General features: G+C 35.3%; 1 protein-coding gene across 3 annotated transcripts in view; it reads right to left on the bottom strand.

The window, feature by feature from the left end:
* Nucleotides 1-453: 453 nt before the first annotated feature.
* Nucleotides 454-23,160, bottom strand: part of G3BP2 (G3BP stress granule assembly factor 2) — a 78,660-nt gene continuing 55,953 nt past the window's right edge. For 2 of the 3 annotated variants that reach the window (XM_060012360.1, XM_060012362.1), the window contains exons 2-12: nt 18,245-18,363; nt 15,822-15,903; nt 14,876-15,049; nt 14,257-14,347; nt 13,453-13,555; nt 12,765-12,945; nt 11,675-11,773; nt 7,427-7,529; nt 6,104-6,232; nt 5,422-5,540; nt 454-5,082 (exon numbers count right to left, since the gene is read on the bottom strand). In XM_060012360.1, the coding sequence (XP_059868343.1) occupies nt 4,810-5,082; nt 5,422-5,540; nt 6,104-6,232; nt 7,427-7,529; nt 11,675-11,773; nt 12,765-12,945; nt 13,453-13,555; nt 14,257-14,347; nt 14,876-15,049; nt 15,822-15,903; nt 18,245-18,339 (1,449 nt within the window). In that variant the 5' untranslated portion in view covers nt 18,340-18,363 and the 3' untranslated portion in view covers nt 454-4,809. Of the gene's footprint in view, nt 5,083-5,421; nt 5,541-6,103; nt 6,233-7,426; nt 7,530-11,674; nt 11,774-12,764; nt 12,946-13,452; nt 13,556-14,256; nt 14,348-14,875; nt 15,050-15,821; nt 15,904-18,244; nt 18,364-23,160 lie in introns of those variants that run through there. The other variant, XM_060012361.1, reaches the window with a different exon arrangement.

Raw genomic sequence — 23,160 nt, 5'->3', positions numbered from 1 at the left:
GACCACCTAGCAGGGTGGGATAGGGAGAGTGGGAGGGAGACGCAAGAGGGAAAAGATATGCGGACATATGTATAACTGATTCACTTTGTTATAAAGCAGAAACTAACACACCATTGTAAAGCAGTTATATTCCAGTAAAGATGTAAAAAAAAATAAAAAAATAAAAAGAAAAGAAAATGTAACCATTGAATGGTGGAGTTGCCATTCAAGGCCAGACTGTCTCCAAAGCCCTTCTCTTGACCATCACACTATATGGAATCTACTGAATGGACAATATACTGAAGCTAAGGTAGTTCCTGGCCTAAATGAAACCGTTCAGAGAAAATTTATGGGGAAAAAGACTGAGGACAGAAGAGATGTGTGTGTGTGTGTGTGTTGGGGGGATAATGGTGGTTATGGGGTGATAAAGAGTACAGAAAACAGGAACAGTTAAAAGAATATTATTAATGCCACAAAACAAAGCATTCCAAGTAAGCAATCAGCTTTATCAAAACTCTTAGGAGATCAAGGACAAGAGTAGTAATCTTTCTGTGAATGTTTAATCCTAAACTCACATTTATAGTATTTTGCCCAGTATTTGGTAATGCTAAAAACAGACTTCATTTCCTATTAATTCTGAAGTATAAGGTGTTTATATACTACACAGATTGGAAGAGTTCAGTCTTTGTCAAAAATACCCAGAAACTTCATTACTTAGGAATTCTGACTTAATTATGCAAAAAATTTTAAAACAATCACTATATGAACCCACTGAAATCCATCATGAAGGGAAATCTCTTTCAGGACATAATAAATTATTCATTTATCCAGTAATTTAAAATAATTTAGAATTCTGGCATTAAATTGATCAAGACTTAATAATTAGAAAGTCCTATGAACATAGAATGAAAAAAAATCAAGTCTTCATCTGTAGTTAAATATAAACGATGAGCAAGCTGTCCTAATTTAAAGGAAAAATATCAACATATATTCACTAAATTTTCATTCACTTGATACAAAGACTATATTATATAACACAGTTTGAAACGTAGCATCTTGTACGGCTAAAACTTTCAAATATTTTGTTCCATATAAATTTCCTGGACCAAATGATATTTTGCTCCTTCAAATCTGGTTCTGTTTGCAATATAGTGTCACATATACATTTTACCCCCTCTAAAAATTCTTTCTATACGGCTTCCTTGGTGGCGCAGTGGTTGGGAGTCTGCCTGCCAATGCAGGGGACGTGGGTTCGTGCCCCAGTCCGGGAGGATCCCACATGCCGCGGAGCGGCTGGGCCCGTGAGCCATGGCCGCTGAGCCTGCGCGTCCGGAGCCTGTGCTCCGCAACAGGAGAGGCCACAGCAGTGAGAGGTCCGCGTACCGCAAAGAAAAAAAAAAAAAATCTTTCCACAGCCATAAAATTAGATGTTATTATACATTATAATTAACATTGAAAGGAGTTTAATATACATTTATAAAAATCTTAAGTCTTACTGCCCAGCAGTATTTAAATAATGATTGTTCTGGCTTTTCTTCAGTACAAACCTGTGAAGACTGATGTAAGGAATCTTCATAAAGATTTTTATGAAAATTTTATGAAAATTCACTTTTATCATCCCTTTTAACAAAGTTCTGAAATTACATAGGCCTTATGACTTCACTACTCATTTAAAGTATATATTCATAACTATGACTATTCTTTCCTTTTTAATATTCCTTCAGAGCTTGACAAATCTGTTCTAATTGCTGAACTGGGGCATGTCCTTAACTTCAGATAACCTCAGTCTTCCCATCCCCTTTCTCTTTTCCTTCTGAGATGATTTAGCAATCCTTTGGAAAACCCAAGATTTTTATAAAAAATAAATGGTTAGCCGTCTGCTTTACATCATTCTCACCTTCCTTACCACTTATTATTCTGTTCTAATATTCTTTATCTTGTATACCAGCTATCTAACCGAACTGAGATAGGTCTCTAACAATGTTCAAGTCTTACTTAAATGATTTATTTTATATATCAAATTTCACAAATAATAGTTGGTTTTAGAATAATTCCTTATTTTTACTTAGGCTGTGTGAAATGCAATTGGGAGAAAATATTCTGGAACACAAACCTATAGATTAAATTAGGGACATAGATAAATGCTGCAGACATCAGTAGTTTATTGTTTGTTTAGTCCAAACACATTCAAAATGGAAACTCAAAGAATACTTTCCACCTGAAACAATTAAACTAGATACTACTAGCATATAATGCTTAACACATTACAGCAATAAAGATGGTAATCCATTGTCTTCTATACCTACTAAAGCCAAGATGGTAAAGCCAATTTGGTTGCAATAGTGTCATAAGGATAGAATAGAATATTACCATCCAAAAAGAAAAAAAACAAACAAAACAAAACAAAAAACAGCAAATAACAGTAATAATAGATGAATACTTTTACTCTGGTTCACTGAAAGGGGACAAAATGTTAAAAGTCCACAGTACTGCAGGTGAACAATCACCATGTAAACTTCTCCATGTGATGTTTTAAATGTTTTACTCATGGTATGTAAAGACTGAAGCTGAATGGCTCTTTGCTTTAATTTTCTATTACACTTAACATTTGTCATTACTTTTGGTGCCAGAAGTTTTCATGGGTGGCAGGGCAATATCTTGGATTGGAAATTTTTATATATATATATATATATATATATATATATATATATATATATATATATATAATGGGAAGGAGAAAGAAATGAAAGAGGGAAAATATGCTATAAAAAACAAAACACTGACAAGAAACCACTCATTTAAAAGCAGGAATACAGGCTTCAAAACTCAAAAGTAATTTTCTGGTAATAACTTCAAGTACTATACATCAGAAAGTGTAAAAGTATTTCAAACAGGAAAAAAATCCTTAACCCCCCCAAAATGGAAACTGAGAAATCTGTGTCCCCAAAATATACGCAATAGTGCAAGACTTTTCCTCGAACATGGAAGACCTCATTCAAGGGGGAAAAAAAGGGACAGGTTTAATTTTACTTATACCGCCCAGTACATGAAAAACAAAATATGTGCATCATTTGCTAGTTTACTAAACAGCAAACACAGTTCCATAATTCAGAACCAGTTTGCTATTATGTCAAGTGCATTTTTTGTTTGTTTTTACTAAGATAGAATGGAGAAGTCTTCCATGCTAACAAGCAGCTTTAAGTGGTCACACTTATTTACCCCACTCCTAGCCTGAAACATCCAGAAACTAGTAGGTACTACATGCTCCAAGCATAAAATTGGATATCCTTTTGTCATACTTGTGGTTTACTGGAACTTGCTATAAAGACAGACAATAATCCAGCAGCTACAAACTCTGCTCACAGAATTGTTTAGAAATTCATGTAAAAATAAAAGATGTCGTCCCAGACTTAAATTCAGAGCCACTCGGGTGCTGACATCAGTTCAAGAATTGTGCAAAATGAATGACAGTTCCCTGCCCCCCAAATAGAAATGCAAACACTTAAGAGCTGCTGTTCTTTTCTCTGAAAATTGCAGTATCCTCACTCCAGGTTTACTTGCCATTTATGGAATCTGACTGCTTTTAAAATGTCACTAAAAATGTGCATCAAGTTGATTGACTTTTCCAGCACCTCTCAAGTGATATGCTTCAACGTTCACATTCAGGCTAACGGAAAAGTCAACAAGAGACTTACTCAAATAACTGACTTCCTCCTTCCCCCTCCCTCCCAAACACACAAGACTCCCTCCCACAGAGAACACAAAGTTGTTAACTGAAGAACAAGGTAAATAATATGCTAGTCAATTTTACTGATTTTAAAGATACTGCAATTTTTATACACTTCAATGATTTTTCAACATTTTGTAGCTGTTTGGCTTTGCAGCACAGCAATTCATACACTATACTGTACAGAATTACCAGCAAGACTGGAATGATGTATTAATAGAAGGCACCATCATGCTTATTACATTACCGGAGAACAAAATACAGTAAAGACAATTTTCACTGTACACAGCTTAAAGAAAGGAAACGGGGGAGGAGGAGTGTGTTGAGCAGCCAGCCATCCCTGTACTGAAGAGGGGCAGGTAGAAAAATCTTAGATATGGAGCTACTAAATCTGGTCTAATATTCAAGACCATAGCATTTGAAGTTCGGATTTTTGTTATTTAGTTCATAACTAAATGATTTCCTTCTGGAATATACTTGTAGTCTTGTTAAGGTTTATGTATACACACGCTGGTCACAGCAAGCAGGTAAAAATGCCCTCATCATTTCACAACTATGCGCTACTGGAAAAAAAGATGAAAGATTTTTTCCCCTGTTGCCTCCTTTGCAGATGTCAATGTTAATGAGTTCAGAGTACCCATTAGTGCATAACAAGTTTCTGTTGGTTTGTATTTTTGGGGGGAGCCAAGGAAAAAGGCAAGATTCTCCAATTGCACAAATTGCACTATTTGTGTTTCCAACATTAATAGGCAGAAACAGTAACACTTAAACAAAATGTGCAGCAGAGGATTTTTTTTGACTCAAAGGACCTGAATTCAGTTGGGCATGTCCTTTTAAGTTCATTTTGTTGCAGATAGTTTAAGATATGGTCATTTCTCAGTCCTTAATTCTCCAAGTCTAGATTTATAAATTAACAATGCGAATCCTGTTGTAAAACTGGGGAAATAATGTCCACCTCAATTTAACTGATAACCAAAAGATGCTTTTCACATCAAAGAAATGATCAAAAAGGCTGTGTCACATTCCAAAGCCAAAAAAAATTAACAAGAATGCAAACACGATGAATAATGTACCACTGCCAAAACTTTGCCAACAGTGGAGCCTCAGCGACGCTGTCCTGTGAAGCGGCCTTCCATCTGCCCGGTTCCTCTCCCAGAGCCAAGTTTCTGTGCCATGCCACCTCTTGGAGGGGGTCCTCTTCCATCCCGGTCCCGCATCATTCCACCGCCCACTATTCCACGGGGACCACCAGGACCTCGATCATTGCGCCTAATATCCCTGCGATCATCACCACCACCTCGAGTTTCTCGCTCTCTGGCAGCTCTTGTCTTTTTCTCTTCCACGTTTAAACGTACTTCCCCTCGAAACATAATTGGCTTTACAAGGGAAGAAAAAATTTTACACGGGCAGGTTAGACAATAATAGTAATGTAGTATCATAAGTAAGTAAGAAAATCCAGGGAGACAAAAAAACTTTTCATGAAATTCTCAATATGCAACCTATTCCAACCTTCATTACCAGAGCAAATAATGAAATAAAGTTAAAACAATCCATACTTCAGACTTTAAAACTACTAACAAATCTTTATTCTTTGCATAAATACCATTTCACAGTAAACTATTTTTAACTTTACCATTTAAAAAAAGACTTTCTAAGTAATACTAAATACAACAGGAATAATAAAGTATTGAATTATGCCCTTTAAAGTCACTTACTTTTGCAATTAAGATTCTCTGAACTGGTTCAGAGTCATGAAAAACCACAAAACCAAAATTTGGAAGCTTTCCCCCAACACCCTTGGTATTGATGCGAAGTTCCACAACGTTTCCAAAACCTGTGAAAATATACATTACACCAAGGGTTAAATAGTTTAACAGAATATTTTGTGACTTTAATTGTTCAGGATGAAATACCTTAATCTCCTTGATCCATTTCAAAACAAAAGTTGCAAGCTGCTATACCCAGTGACAATTAAGGTACATTCACTCTTACAGGTCATTTACTTAAGATGCCAATAAAAACTAGCTTGTTTTGTCACCCTTCTGCATATTTATTACTCCTTTCTAAAGGGAAGTTACCTACACAGTTTCAGAGAGACAATGTTATTTTCTATTTCTGACTTGAATTTGCCAAATGAATCCCATTTCCAAATCTAAGACTGATTCATCCAGCTCTTTCTTCTAACCTCTACAGAACCAGGCCAGTCAACACTCAGTACAGTCACTGAGAAACATCTGGTACAACCTTCTACACCCTTCTGATCAAGGTGATTAGTACCTAGAGATATACATAGTACAGAGAGGTAAATGTTTTTTTAAAAAAATCCTCAATACACTATGAAAAGAGTTCTCTTCTCCTCCTGCTTAATTTTACAATAAAGCAAAATGAACTACTTACTCATGAAGAACTCTTTCAGTTCATTTTCATCAATATCGTGTGGCAAGTTACCGACAAAGAGTTGATGACTATCTGGATAGCGAATTATTCTACGGTTATCAGCTTCATTCTGTTCAATATCTCCTCTGCCTGAGAAAAGGAATAGAGCAGATATTAAAGTTTACAATGTCATACAAAAAATAGCTCAAAGCAATGAATGTTAAAAAAAAAACTTGATATTCCTGTTTTAGTTTATTTAATAAGCTCCTTCAACAGAGGTGGAAATGCCTATTATTAGTAGGTTAGTTAGAAAAAAACATGACACTGACTAGATTGCTGAAGTCCCTTCTTCTAGGTCTACTGGTCTGATTATATGAAAGCCAAATACTAGCAGTACCAGTATTCCTCCTTAACCAAACTCCTGCCATCACCGAGAAACCAAATAGATTTCAGATAGTGAGGTATACTTGTACTAAATAATTTAGTATTTTGAAATTCACAAATTAATCTTTGGTTGTATAAAATTATAGCCAAATCCATAAATTTAATAGCAATAACATCTCATTTATATAGCCTTTTATACACATAAGAGTGCTCTTATATGTATATATATAAAATCTTATTTGATCCTCCCAATGACACAAGGAACACAATGAGGCATATAAAGAAAGGCATCACACAGGAAAAATGTGTGTAGTAACTGAATGGTGTAAGAGAAGCTCCTGATTTAAGGGTCTCACCCGAGATCATAAACTCACTCACTGACAAAGCTAGGATAAACCCCAGCTCCCATGACTTATAGCACATCACTTATTTTATTTTGTGGGAAAAAATTACATTTTCTAAATTTGATGTATACATCTCCCACCTCCTCCCAAAAGCAATCTAAACATACTTATAGAATTCAAACAGAGGTTCTACATATATTAACTAACAATGGAAACAAGTCAAAAATCATGACAACTTACTTAATACCTAAGACAATCAAAATAAGAAGAATCAGGGTGTGCTTATTGTTTATCTGTGAAGAGATAAGAGTGCTAAGTAAGAGAGTAGGTTATTGGCAGCTCGGTTTTGAATTCTTAGAACCAGTGACAATAACCAAATAAAATGTGTCTCTAAATTCTTTTACACCTTCAAAATACATGTCTCTATGGCATGTCAACTAATCTTCCCCTCAAAGTTGTTTTGCCCAGGCTATATTTAGCAGGTTACTTAAGCCTTTAAGCAGTTTGGTACTAAAAAAGGATTTGCATATAAAACACATTATAATTTTTAAAAAATTTTTTTAAGTTCGGTCTTCAACTTTTCAAGTGCTGAAGGCCACAGAAGGGGCTGACTCACCTGGTCTTGGTCCTCTAGGAGGGAAACCGGGTCGTTCTCTAGGTCGCTGTTCACGCACACGAGGTGGCTGAGACTGAACTTCTGGTTTAGCTTCCACTCTCGGCTAAAATACAAGGGAAAAAACACATTATAAAGAAACACATTCCACAGGAGAAAAACAACTAAAGAAACAACCAAGGCATAATGGTCATTTTAAGTTCAGAATATTTTTAACATAGTGTCCTATATATGTGAAACATAAATTTTTATAAAGATATTCTGTACCAATCTAGGACTGTAGGGTAAATTTTATTTTCTCACTCAAGGCTATTAACTCACAATAAGCTGCTTTTTATTTACAACCATATTTTTTCAATGAAGTTACATCCACATTGAGATAGCATAAAAGGTATCGCTACAAAATTCAAAAATGCAAGATGAGCCACTCCATGTAAATACATATACAAAATAAAAAGCCATCTTTATCTTAGGAAGACAAGAATATATGACACATCCTTTCTAATTCTCTAGTATGCTGCCCTTCAAATTTTAATAGTGCTCAGCAATATCTTCTAAACCCCATCCCGTAATTTTATTTAAAAAAATCCATATTTTGATAGTTCAAAATATACAATTTAGTGTACTCTACCATCTAAAAATACTATCTTTAAGTTAAAATGCACATAAAAAAAAAAAGATAGAACGTGTTGATAGCATCTCAAATAGTCAAAGAAGTCCTTTAGCTCCCTATTGTTCTTCCTAATGGGGGAGGTGTGCATTTATTTAAGGACTGACCCCAACAATATTTCTTAATTAATTCTTGGGCGTGGCAGGGGAAGTAATAGTTCATTTTAAGGTACCCTCCAAAAGTTTCTGCTAACTGCTAAATTGAACACATATATTTAAAGTAACTATGCTAAAAACAAAATGACATCTGCATCTACTATTACCTTTTCCTTAATACATTGGCATTTTCAGTATTCCCAACCTCTTCAGGCTGTGTCTATTGCCTAAATATTTATGGTCCGAGGAAAAGACAAAATACACGCACCTGCAAAGGATGCTGAAAACCCTCAGCAGGAATATGAAGAATGTATCCTCAAATCAGAAAGCTAGTAATTTCAGTCCTATCTTTATGGCTGATCCTCTCTGAGTACCTCAGCCCAGGCAGTGGCTCAAACTCTTTCATAATTTATATAGCCGGGATATTATAATTTGCAAGGACACATTTTGATACAAGGAGATATGTTTCTTTCAAAAACAACCATTTGTTATAATTTCACCCACTGTAACCAAAAGGTATATTATCTCCTACCCTAGCAGTTTTTAACAGATTTGCCTGTCTCCCCCAATTGTTTTTCTTCCATATAGATTTCCCATTTCCCTCAAAATGAAGTTGCTTTCCATGTTCTAGAATTTTGCTAGTTAAAAAAAATTTTTTTAATGTTTAATTTTCCCAGGTTTTTAGTATGTATTTATTCCTACAATGACCATATCTTAATTTATTTCGACACCAGATAAAGAACCAAGCACAGTGCCATTAGACATAGATGTTCCGTAACTATTGGTTCATTTAAAATTAAATTACATTTTTAGTTCTCTAACAAAACATGTAGGAGAATGTTCTATGCCTGACCAGGGGCCCTAAGTTACAGCCCTGAGACCACTTCTATCTGTATTTAGAATTTAAGACTACATAATAATTTGACCGAAAATGTGATGCCTGAAAAAGGTAGTTATTTAGAAATTTCAGCTAAGCAGGGCAGGGCCTAAAAGCAAAACTTACTTCAGTATGAAAATAAAACAGAATTAAAGGAGATTCTCTAACAAAGTCTGACGAAGCTAGTATGTTTAATAAATTAATAAAAATAGCAAAGGTACACCTTTTAATTTAAATGTCTCAGAAAAACCTCGACTCATTCAAACCAAGAAAAGGAATTCTGGCTGACCGATTCAGATTCTTTTCAAAACAGATTACTGAAACAAAAATAACTGCAAGTAACAAAACAAAAAAGTTCTTCATTATCCTTTAAGGATTTAAAATTTAAAACCACAAATATAAGTGCCAACATCTTACAAATAATCCACACATTAATTTAGCAACCTGACTTTTAGATATTAGATGATGCCAATACAGGAAAAATGAGACCAAAAAAAATTATCACAATTTCTTTCAGTAACTGATTACTGTATGTCAACTAAGCCAGCTGGACGCTTTCAATTCTTCAGGCTCAATTTCATGAAAACTATTGGCTCCAAGGAAGTAAAAATAACTAAGATACCACATACTACTTTAGGGTCTTACAATTAACTCCATGCAACCAAAAAGTGTGCTCACATGACAAATTCCACAAATGAAAATCAAATAGAATATGAAATAAACATGAAACCATCAAATCAACTCAACAGCAGGTAAAACCACAACTAATATGTACTTCAACTGCACATAAGCTATTTAAATGAACTAATCGACTTCTAAGAAATTTACCAAGAAATTAACTTACCTACTTCTATATTAATGCCTACCAATACCCTGGAATTAGATTTAATTCTCCTTTTATTAATAATCTATGCTAAAAGTGTTAAGGAAATGGATACTACACCAAAGTGACAAAATAAAATCGAAGGGTTTATTAAATCAAGTGGAAAAAATCATGAATCCATTCTAACATAGCTTAAGGAGATCAGAAAGTTCTTTTAAGGTTTAAATTATAAATGTTTAAAATTTTGTTTTAATAAGGGGGTAGGCTGGGAATCAGTCTCTTACAATTTTTTTTTAAAACTTAAAAATTTTTTTCCCCCTGGATAAGAGGTTAGAATCTAATATAATGTAATTTAGACATGGCTTAGACATAGCACTCTTCTTTGATGTAAATAGAGATACATTCCCCTCCAAGGGCTAAAGAAACCTATAGGCTTCCATGAGTGTCCAACTGCATAAATTCGAAGCCCTAGTTTTTTATTTACATAGCTATCTGACCTTGGGTGAAGTTCTCTAGCCCTTAATTTACTTATCTGTAAAACAGGAATAATAACAGTAACCATACTCACAGGGTGGTTGTGAGGATTAGATAAGAATAAATATTACGTGCTAGTGCTTTGCACAATGTCTGGTGCCACACTAAAGGTGTAAGAGGTATAAGCTACTCTAACTTTTAACTAGCAGTGAGTTTAAAATAAATGTAGCCAACTCTCTGAAATTAAGTAACAACCCAAAGGATTCCTAATGCAAATCTGATAAGAAACCAAGCATTTCAAAAAAAAAAAAATCCGTTAAGTCACTTATTGAGTCTTCAGATGGGTAGAAAAGCAGTCAATACGTGGCAAATTAATCTTCTGCGTTAAGACAGAATTCTAGTTTGTGATCTGAGGTAATTACTCAATATTTCCTGAATATCTAGCTGAAAAAAAAAAGGTATCACGAGGTTATGTATCCTATTACGTAGCTGATTATGCATACACCACCAGAAAGGCTGTCTATTACTAGCTACTTTTGAAATCTCAAAGTTTCACTGTTTAGAGCATATAAAGAGGTATATAAACACAATTTTATGTGCACTAACCATTCTAAATGTAAATTTTCTAGTGGAACGAAGTTTGATTCAAAATGTAGGGGAAAGTACTGGACACCCTGTAATTATGCCTATTAACTTTAGAATTTAGTAAATTCTACACTACACCTAATAAACTTATTAGGTAGCCAGTGTCTTATTTTCAATGTTTTTGAAAGCTCTGAAATGGGTAAGATGACAAACAGACAAAAAGCAGAATACTAGAATGATTAGTTAAGGTGAACACTACAGTCATAAGTTGGTACAGGCTTCAATTAAACAGTATGAACCACTTACAGACTGAAAGCTTAGGCAGTGTATTTTTTTTAGAGTTTTTTCTATTTTTAAAAAACAATGATTCTTTATAATGCCATACTACTTTGTGCCTTTCCAAATTTCTTCCCTAAAATATTTTTGCTAAATAAAATTCTAAATTTTTAAAAAGGATTTTTTTTGGTTATTTTAAGAAGGCTGTTAAATGACAATATATATTGGTAAAACTAACTTAATCTGTATTTGACACACCCAAACCCCAAATACCACCTATGTAGATGATGAATGGAGATTTGGCAATTAAAGTGGGTGCACTGACATTTAATACAATTTTTTTGTATATTTAATCCATAATTTCTGATTGACTCATTTTAAAAAGTATAAAAAAGATAAGCAATTGGCAATGTAACAAGGATACAATCCAATGTGTTCACAGATTGGTTACCTGTGAGACTGGTGCTTTAACATGGGGTGGAATTCCAGAGGAAGAAACAGTACCACTAGGAGGCAGGTTTTTACTGGTCACTGAAGCCCAGGAGAAAGCCTGCAGGAAATGCAACAAACCTAGACTACTAATCATGGAAAACCACCAACATTCCTATAGGGAAACTTCCAAATATATATTTTCTTTTCATTTCTAAACTACTGTTCTATATTGGAGGACTCCTAAAAGAAAGGCACACACACACATGCCAGTCTATGTGCCAGCTTTCAAAATCTCATTATGCAAGATTATTTGACTGTTTTGTCTGAACTACTAAATAAATCCACAAGCAAGTTCCTATATGCTCTAAAGAGATGAGCAAGTGGCAAACAAAACCACTAACAACTACACATGCTAGAAAAATAAGAACCTAATAGAACCAATTTCTTTCCCCCGTTGGGGGAAGATAAGGTGTTGTGATGGTGTCAAGGGGAGAGGGGAAGGATAGGAAAGAAGAAAGTACTAGCTGGAAAGTTTAACAGACATTCACAAATTGAACAAGGAATCTCCTTCTCTCACTACGCAAATATACTTTAACCTTCTACTTTACAGAAAGATAAAACGTGTTTTAGGTAGGTTTAAATGATACACTATGGGTGTCACTCATGTTTCCAAGATAGTTTAATTGGTGTAGTAAGGAAATTGTTCCCATTTAAACCAGAAATAACTTGTATCACTTCTCTTAGCAATAGGCCAACTTGTTTTAAGTTGGCAAATTGCATGACTCCTGTTGCATCCGTGCATAGAGGACTTAATACAGAATGGAAGAGCAACTCTCAGTTTTAGTACATGGACTAGAAGATACTAAACACTGCACACAGACAAGGATTAATCTTAAATTTTACCCTGAGGGGTGCTTTTTAGGGGGTGAAAATACAATAAAATTTCCTCAGAATTACCAAAAAAATCCCCACAGCTTTCTTTCATATACATAAAAACAGCATAGCTTACTATTAAACAATTTAATTAACAGAACAAAGGTCATGCTTCATTAATGGCACCAAATAAGACAGTGTGACGTCACAGGTGTGAAGAGCTCCTCTGCTCTAACCTTTGGTGGTTCCTGTGGCAGAGACACAGGCTCAGCGGGAGGAGGAGAAGCGGACTTCTCCTCTAAGTCCTCCAAGTTCTTCTCCTCCGCTTGCGGTTTCTGCTCTTCAGTCTTTGTTTCAGATTCTGGCTCAGGTTCAGGTTCATGAGACGATTCTTCCAATGGCTCCTCTATGCCATTACTACAATAAAATATTTTGTTCACTTTTCAGTATGAGTGAAATGATCAATTCAAATAAAATTCTGCATTTCTCTAATTTAATGGGCATAACTAGTAATAAGCTGTTTTGAAGCAAAAGTCCATTGAGAACTAGAAGGCAGAGGGAATAATACTCTCAAGCAGCATTTCTTTAACATAATTTAAAAACTGAATTACTAAAAATGTTTACTTTAATACTAACTATAAACAAACCGCATATTCAAAAAATAAAATGCTTACTCTGTGTTGTCCCAAACACAATGCATTATCAGCAAATGATCAGTTTTGGGCCAAACCAAATTCAATTTTTCAATTAAATAAAACAATGCTTTCCATATAGAATTTACTTTGCATATACATAGTAAATTCTCAAATGCTGGTTTCACAGCTTTAGCAAAATTTACTTTCAACAATAATTCGAGGAACAAAAACCAGCTTGCAACTACATTATAGTTTAGACCAAATTTGGCCTTGCAGACACTATTCTTACGTCACAGGGTGAGCTTCATAGTAACCACTGCTAGCATTTTCTTGCACAGGTTCTGGAGATGGTTGCCTTTCTTCTTGTTCCTCTTCTACTTCATCTTCTGATTCTGAAAATACATAATATACCATATCTCATCTTAAGAGGATTTAATACACAATTTGATATATGTATTTTTAATGTTTAAAGAAGTCATGATATTTCTTACAAAGGCACTTAATTGCAATATTCCTTGTTCTCTTAAACTGAAGAGCAAGCCAGATGAATTTTGGAATTTACTCTATTTTTTAAAAAGGCCTATTAGTAACAGGGAAGGGTAGGAAAAAATGCTATTAAAGTCATAACTCAAGTTTCCTTCGTCACATCGATTCAATGGAGGAATAATCGTAAAGAAAAGGAAACAAGCTGATGTATATCAACGGAAGATCAATTAAATAATTATGGTATAGCCAAAAAAAAACCCAGCCAACAAAGATATATTAAGTGAAAAAAAGCAAGCATTGAGCCAGTGTACTTCCACTTTTATAAAAGTACTGATCAGTACGGAATACAACAAAATTCTATAATAGGCACCAAACTCTTGGTTATCTATAGAGGATGAAATTGAGGGAAATTTTTCACTTCCTATGTATGATTTTTATGTAATTTCATGTAATGAACTATTTCTTTTACAACAAGAACAAGAACAAAAAGGAGAAAAGGGAGTTTGACTCAGTTACGGCAGAGGCAAATTTCTTTAGTTTCACACTTTCCATGTCCTTAAAGAGTACTGATACTGACAAAACCCTTATATCTTCAAAGTAACCTCACCTTCATCAAGTTCTGGTTCAGAATCACCAAATACTTCATCTTCATAACGAAACATATCATTGTGAACATAAAACTTATTTGGAACAGATCCCTATAGGAAAATAACATCCAAATATTCCATAAATACCCATAAATGTGGTATTACATAAATACAACAAATAAACAATTTCTATTTTAATAATACAGAAATGATATAGACTGAAGATAATTTTCCAAAGTTGAACATGCTCTGATGTTAATATAAAGTAAATTACAGAAGATCACTCAAGGAATACTGAAACTCAAGAAATGGCTACTCAATATAAAAGAACCAGGACCAATTAACAAACAGAATTTTTCCATTTTGTTTAATATGTAACCTATTAAATAATAACATACTTTTAATATTATTTCTATAATCTTAATCATCTATTTACACATTAGTATCAGGATCTCATTTTTACTTCTAAATAGTCAAAGCACACACACAAAGCTCAAATAAATTAATCAACAGGTCATATTTCTCAAAATATGTTACATGCATACCTATGCCTGCAAGAAGAAACTCTGGCCACCTCAAGCAACTAGTCACAGTAAAATGAAATCATGTAAGTGAAAATTAATTGAAATGAAAACTTACTTCAGGAGCCAGAACAAAGGTTTGCATAAACTTCCTCTCTGGCTGTCCACTATTAGACAGCAAACCCATGACCTGGACCACTACTCCATCACTCAAGGTTGCATGAGCATCCACATGACGAATTTTAGTATGACATTCGCTGAAGTTCAGAGATAATACTTTGTGGTGTATATCCTTTATTAGGAGAAGAAGGTGGGGTGGAAATACAAACTCATGATACTGCATTACCTATTAAATACTACAGACTTTGATTTCCTCGCAACTCTAGAATATTAACTGCCTCATTTGAATCCATTCCACCATGCTAGGCATTACTGACAGGCTAATGTTCCTAGAACCACTAGTTTCAACATGTCACCTCTCTATACAAGAAATCACAATGGCTGTCTCATATTATAGGCTTTGTGCAGCTTTCTCCCACTGTTCCATATTAAGTACTAGTCATTCACGTAGACTGTGTTGACTACTCCTTGACCTTGCACCTAACTTTACTGCTTGTCTGCTGATGCCATTTCTCCTACTTTCAATTTCCTCTTGTTTGGTAAGGCCAAAACCTATCATTCAGAGTCTGCTGGAAGTCCCACATCCTCTACAAAGTCATAAGGAGTATATACTCCTATGCACTCCTGTAACATAACGTTTAGACCACATTTCTATAAATGCTATATATTGTCTCAACTATTTCATGTATAAAATACACCAAGGATATTAAAATGTTCCATTTTCTCTTTTGTATCAGTGTAATACCCGTGCTTCGTACAAAATCAATGCTTGTAAGAACTCAAAGCACATCCGATGACTACTGTAACACAATTCTAGTACAGCTGATTACATTCAAAAAGAAATCCATTGGCACAAGAAGCTATTTTCCAAATCTCTATCTTACCTCAAAAAAAAAAAAAAAAAAACTAAAGTAATCTAAAATGCATATGAAATTGATACTTACATTTTGGCCATAAACTGCCTCCTGGGGCTTTCCACTAGCATCTACTCCACCATGAACATAAGAAGAATTCCTGCCATAAAACCTGTAAAACCATTGATAATTATTGACATTCAGTTGTGAAGAGAAGTGTAAGAGGCAGTAGAGTTCTCGTGTCAAACGGACCTAGTTTCCAGGTCAGGTTCTGTCACTCATTAGCTATATAATCTTGAGACTTACAGTCCTCAAAGTTCAGTTTCCTTGGTTATAAAACAGAACAAGAGTAACTTCTCCATAGAGTTGTTGTAAGGATTAAATGAGTAATGACACAGAATTCTTAGTGTGCCTGGCACACTAAACATACACTCAGTCATTAGCTATTCTCATCTAATTCTTACCATATCTATATTTTGTTAAGTGGAAAAATGAGATATTCAAAATATATTCTAAACACTGATGCTGTAGTTAATTTACCCATTTTTTCCCCATCAGATACAGAAACTCAATTATCTAAATTTGTTTGGGAATCAGATACTGTTTAACATTCATTCTACTGAGAGTTCCAAATGATTACTAATTCCAAAGGCTTAGGTTAAAAGTTTAGATTTAAGTTAACTGAAATAGTTCAGAGACTAAGTTAAAAAAAACTACATTATTTCAGCATCTGGTTTCTCAATTATATTTTTATACTGCTCTTAAGTACATGACAATTAGTGTTTCTCTGGTATTACCTAAAGCAATTAGAATTAATATCTTCCTAAATTAAGGTTATCAACATGCAAAGTTAATTTTTTCGTAAAGAGAACTCAGCTCCTATTGTAATAAAACATGTAAGACTTCCTCCATGCCAAGCAATGTTCTCAGTGCACTACATACATATTGATTCATTTTACTCTCCTAACACCTCAGGAGTAAGTGCTATTATCTAAATGAACAAACTGAAGTTCAAAGAGGTTAAATTAACTCCTCAAAGGTCACACACCTATCAAGTTGGGGCAGCTGGCTCCAGAGTCCATGCTTTTAACCATTACCCATATTTTTAAGTTTATATTATTTCCTCTCATGTACTACTGGCAAGCATGTAAACAGCTACCATTTTTCTGGAGGACAATTTAGCCGTATAAGAAAAGCCTTAGAGATAGTCATACCTTTGACTTAACAATTCTACTTCTAGGAACTTAGCCTAAGAAAATAACTAGAAAGGTGCACAAAAATGCATGTGTAAGGATATTCATTAGTGTTAATAAGTGAAAAATTAAAAACAAACTAAATGTTCATTAACAGGGAAATCTGTTACATAGCTAAGTATAAAACAGAAGTTTGTGCTGTTATTTGAAATGATGGTAGAGAGCCTTGTTTTTCCTTGTTAAAAAAAAAGAAAGCTAAAAATGCTAATGCCTACATTGTGAAGACTAAATTTCAGATAATAAAAGGCCTTATTAATTCCATTCTCCCTCAAATTCACATACCCTGTCAATAAGAATGTTTATTTTTATAATAGAAAATGTACAGGTATTCCTTTTGATGGGGGGCGGGACACGGGAGGAGGTGGTAGTTATATAAAAATACCCCCCGGGATAACATAGGGAGTATTACACACAGGTTTAACAATGGAGGGGCATAATGCAAAGTAAAACTTTAGAATGCCCAGCATGATTATAAAGAGAACCTATAGATAAAAGAGTAAGTCCTTTTAACAGTCCTTCCCACATGAAGTGACAATGGTATATTTATCCTTAACTCACTTGGCTAGCGTGTTCTACAACAAATGTTTGCAGAGCCTAATACTTACAAAGGTCTCACTTATCTTCCACCTGTTAAAATAAACCAGGTAGAACAAAAATTATAAATACTACTCATAATATAAATCAATTTTATTTCAATCTCTGGGAAAAAAGAACCTTACAGATGTCCAACTCTTGCCAAAATAGTAAACAAGGCTACTGTTGCTGTTTTACCAAGGAATACTATCTTGTGGATCAATCAGAAGTAATTTTCACAAGTATGATCACTTAACTGATTCATTTCCTAACATTGCTAAAGGCAACTCAAAAAAACCCCCAAAAAACAAAAAACCCCAAAGAACAAAAAACAAACTTAAGCCTGTGATTTCAATAAAGACTAGAACCCATTAGTTGGTCAAGTCTGTGGTTTTTATAAAAAAATGAAATATAAAATACCAAGAGTATGTAATTGTGTATATGTATGTGATGTGTACAGATGTGAACGTGTTATATAATGGGATATAATGTGAGGTGTTTTCCTTGCTATAGATTTGAGTCATAAAAACTTGAAAAAGACTGGTTTTAAGCCATCAGACTTAAAATACTGGGCGTGCTTTGCAAAGGTATTGTCAGGACATAAAACAGGAAAGACAAAATTTATATGTAGTCATATTCAAAAAAATAAAACCAAATAAAAATATCAAATATGCAATTAAAATTTACCTGTGTAAATATTCTGGAGCTTTATTCAGCAAAGTATAATATTGCCTCACAAACTCCCGCCCTACAAGCAGCGGACTGGGCTTCTCCATAACCATTTCTTTGCTGCACAATGTCAAATGCTAAGGGAGCAAACATAAGAATAATAACTATTAAAAGTCATCTTTGTTAAATTCCATGAAGTAAATCTTCTCAGCCATTCAACCATTTATTAAAAAGTAACTACAACAGCAAAATAATAAATTCCAAACAACTACTGATAATCTCCAACATCTGCCATCTCCCCTTTGTCTCTACTTCTTGATCTCCCTATCCTTCAATACAGGGGGAAGTAGCATAGCTCTCTTTCTAATTCCCAAGAGTCCCAGCGCTGTCTCAGACTAGGGGCACCATAATAAAGTCTTCCCATGCATAGTATCTTTTTCCTTTGGGGACCATTATCTCCTACATTCTTGGATTCCAACAGTTTATTTTTGAAAACTAGGCAGAGGGCACAAATCAGGACTTGGTGATTACATTTATCACAGACAGTACTGATTTTTGTCTTCTTTGTACTCTCTCCTTCTAGGGATTAATTTCACTGTTTTCAAAATGATAATGATTATGATTAAAAATCAGCAATAACCTCAACACTCAGATAATGGTTTTTTACATTTGGTGTATGTCTTTCTAACCTTTCTTGCTATTAATTACCTAATTACATGCCAGGCACTGTTTACAGTAAATGGGATAACCTAGTGAACAAGACTCTAGCCCTCAGGAGTATATAGTCTGTCATGGAATATAGACAAGTAAACGGAACAGAATAGGTTAGGTGCTATGATAAAGTATCTCTAAGCCCAAAATCTCAAAGATAACGTCAAGGAAATCAAGTACAAAATAAAAATAGAAACACAACCTTTCATCATTTAAAGTAAATGATTTATATGTTTATAGCCCCTCAAATAGTAAAAATTATAACATTAGGAACTGGAGAAAAGGGAAGAGAAAAAAAGAAAATTTGAATATTACTTGTTTAAATATATATATATATATATATATATACACACACTATATACATGTGTGTATCTACTGGGTAAATCAGGATGCAGTTTAAATTCCTGTTAACAAATAAATTTCAACGTAGGTTTCTTTTTCTTTTTCTTTTTGGCTGCACCACGTGGCTTGCAGGACCTTAGTTCCCTGACCAAAGATCGAACCCACACCCTAGGCAGTGACAGCACGGAGTCCTAACCACTGGACCGCCAGGGAATTCCCTCAAAGTAGGTTTCCTTTAAACAAAAAATTTCACAAAGATAGCCCACCATAATCATTACAATTGTGATGCTGTTTTTAATTAAAGAAACAGATACCAGCCATAATGGAGCCTACAGATAAAACTCTACAATTCTAGTGACTCCCAACTCTACTTTTACATAATGCTCTATTAGATTCCCCGTTTCTCTTTTTCAACTGTCTTGCAACTCTCATTCGATATTAAAAAAAATGTATTTACATTTTTATATAATTCCTAACTCCTTTCAAAAATAATTAACTGCTTCCAGTGGCAGGGTCTGGGGAACGCACAGTGGCAAGAAGCCCTTGAAGCAGCCCAAGAAGCAGGCCAAGGAGATGGAAGAGGACGATAAGGCTTTCAAGCAGTAAAAAAAAAAAAAAGGAGCAGAAGAAGCTGGAGGTAAAAGTGAAGGCCAAGGGGAAGAGTCCCCTGGCCACAGGTGGAATTAGGAACTCTGGCAAAAACTAAGCTGTTCTTTATGCCTCAGGTGATGGTGACCCTTACTTCCATTGCTGTTTAAACACCTGAATTCTCTTCCATAACATCTGTTGCCACCTCTAGCTAGAATGAAGGGTTGTCTTGGAGCCTGTGGCACATTTTTTTCCTTAAATGTTCATACAGTGGCTCATCTCTTCAGTTCATCCTTAGCCACTTCTACCTTAGCTGTGAGGTCAAAGTAAACCCATCCCAGAATCCTGCCAGTCTGCTCTTCAACCTTTGTTCTACCTTGAATTCTGTACCATCTACAATCAAACCAACTCATTAAAAAAAAAAAAAAGTTAATCCACAAAGTAGAATCAGATACTGTCATTCAGGTGCCATTAGTCTCCCCCAAACCGAAAAACCTCCAAATAGATGAACAAATTCTAATGCATAAAAGGACTCTCAGGACTTCCTTGGTGGCACAGTGGTTAAGAATCCACCTGCCAAAGCAGGGGACACAGGTTCGAGCCCTGGTCCAGGAAGATCCCACATGCCTCAGAGCAACTAAGCCTGTGCGCCACAACTACTGAGCCTGCACCCTAGAACCCATGAGGGGCAACTACTGAAGCCCACGTGCCTAGAGCCTGTGCTCCGCAACAAGAGAAGCCACTGACTGACAAGCTCACAGGCCGCAAACTAGAGAAAGCCCGTGCGCAGCAACGAAGACCCAACGCAGCCAAAAATAAATAAATTATTAAAAAACAAAAAGAACTCTCATTTGCTACATTTAAAGTAATGAAGCAGGGGACTTCCCTGGTGGCACAGTGGTTAAGAATCTGCCTGCCAATGCAGGGGACACAGGTTCCAGCCCTGGCCCGGGAAGATGCCACATGCCGCGGAGCAACTAAGCCTATGTGCCACAACTACTGAGCCTGCACTCTAGAGCCCGTGAGCTGCAACTCCTGAAGCCCGCGCTCTGCAACAGAAGCCACTGAAATGAGAAGCCCGTGCACCGCAGCGAAGGGTAGCCCCCGATCACTGCAACTAGAGAAAGCCTGCCCACGCACAGCAACGAAGACCCAACACAGCCAAAAGTAAATAAATAAATTTATAAATAAATATTTTTTTTAATTTAAAAAAGTAATGAAGCAAAAAAACAGTATTTTTATTTTGAATGATGGAGAAGGCTTAAGAACAGTAGACTCACCTAGTCAAATTTTATAAAATAACAAAAATGTGGAAATTTTACACATTTAAATACTGTAACAACTGATTTAAGCTGTGGGAAGATACTAACTTACCCTCTGAATAAAATAATTATGTACAAAATAATTTTGTTCAAATGGTTAATGACAAAAATACTATTAGGGATTGTTTCTGGGTTTGGAGATTCTTGTACTTCCTTCTTTTTTTGCCCAATTTCCAGATTTTCTACAGTGAGACTTTGTTATTTACCCCAATTTCCCATCACATTTATAAAGTATATCTTCACCTACCATTTTTGTCACCTACATATAACCAAAGTGAAAAAAAAAAAGGTACCAATTACACATATCAATGTCAGAGAAAGGTCAAAATACACTAGAGTTACTGTAACAAAGTTCGGGAGAGGCTTCACATTGCCCACTACCTATACAGTCACTAAGGTTGATGGCCATAAGGCCATGATATCAATTTAGATCAGAGAGACAGGCAAAGGAGATGGGCAGTGGAGGTAACTTTTACTTGATTAAGTCAATAAATTATTATTTATTCAAAAAAGGTTAACCTGAAAAGTGAACTTCAAATGGTGAACAAGATAAGGCAGTGCTAATCTGGTAAATGCTTAAACAAATAGCTATACATAAGAGGCTATGCAGAGTACACTTGTTACGGGGATGCTCTCCCAGGGAATGATAAAATGAAATGAAGAGGTTACTTAGAGGATGGTGTTTCAGTTAACTGCACTGACTTAAATGTAACTTACAGATCAGTTACTTGTTTAACTGATTTAGTGACTCAATTTAGAAGGCTAAAATATAATCGACTGATGGAAGTGAACTCCATCAACCAGAAAGTAAAAGTATAGAAGGGGAAAAAAGCAACCTCACTGACTTACCTACTTTTTACAACAGGTTAATTTATGTATTCTAGAGAAACAATTGCCATCTTCCAGTGTTCTCCCCTGGAGGAGGGAAATTTATTCACAGCAAAGAACCCAAGGCATAGGTAAGCAATTTCTGGGATTTGGGTCCTTCTATATATATGTGTGTGTGTATATATATATATACAGAGATATATAAATACACACACACCCCTCTGAACATGAAAGTAAGAAAGGTTTTAACTATCTAAGGCCATGAAAAAGTCATGACCTTTTTGGATCTTATTTCTTAATTCACAAATGGAGAAGTGATCTCTGGTCAAGCCTACAAGACTATGCAGTTCAACAAAGATAGCCAAGATTTAAGGATACTTATGTACAAAAAGAATCTTCAGAGACTATTGGCCTCTAGCACCTTCAAAGAAAGAGCAATTATCATTTAACACCTTTTTATAGAAAGTGAAATTCCATGTATTAAGCCCCGCTTTCCCACAAAACACCTGAATATGTGGAGACTGCTGTCATACTGGGATGTACAATGTAAAACGTACTCTTTTCCTGTCAGTTAAAAGCAATATCAATCCTATTTATTCATCGAGATACCAACATGATTACATCTGACCTTCCTTACTATTTACAGAGCTTCAACTACTTCAGAGGTCATTCACTAACTCTGCCCGTAATTCCTGTGTATCTTAATCAATATCCTTTTATTCCTGTCTCTCTTTTTAAATAAATTTGTTTACTTATGGCTGTTGGGTCTTCGTTGCTGTGCGCGGGCTTTCTCTAGTTGCGGTGAGAGAGCTTCTCACTGTGGTGGCTTCTCTTCATGCGGAGCACTGGCCCTAGGCGCACAGGCTTCAGTAGTTGTGGCTTGCGGGCTCAGTAGTTGTGGCTTGTGGGCTCTACAGCGCAGGATCAGTAGTTGTGGTGCACGGACTTAGCTTCTCCACGGCATGTGGGATCTTCCTGGGCCAGGGCTCGAACCCGTGTCCCCTGCATTGGCAGGCGGATTCTTAACCACTGCATCACCAGGGAAGCCCCTCATTCCTGTCTCTTAAAATGTTTCCTCCTCTCCATTTGCCTAGACTAATTTCTGAAGCACATCTACTCCAGCTCTCATGGGAAACTGCTCTA

Source organism: Delphinus delphis, chromosome 5, assembly GCF_949987515.2.
Source record: "Delphinus delphis chromosome 5, mDelDel1.2, whole genome shotgun sequence".
Taxonomy (NCBI): domain Eukaryota; kingdom Metazoa; phylum Chordata; class Mammalia; order Artiodactyla; family Delphinidae; genus Delphinus; species Delphinus delphis.
The sequence above is the reverse complement of the archived record's forward strand: the minus strand, read 5'-3'. Positions and strand labels throughout refer to the sequence as shown.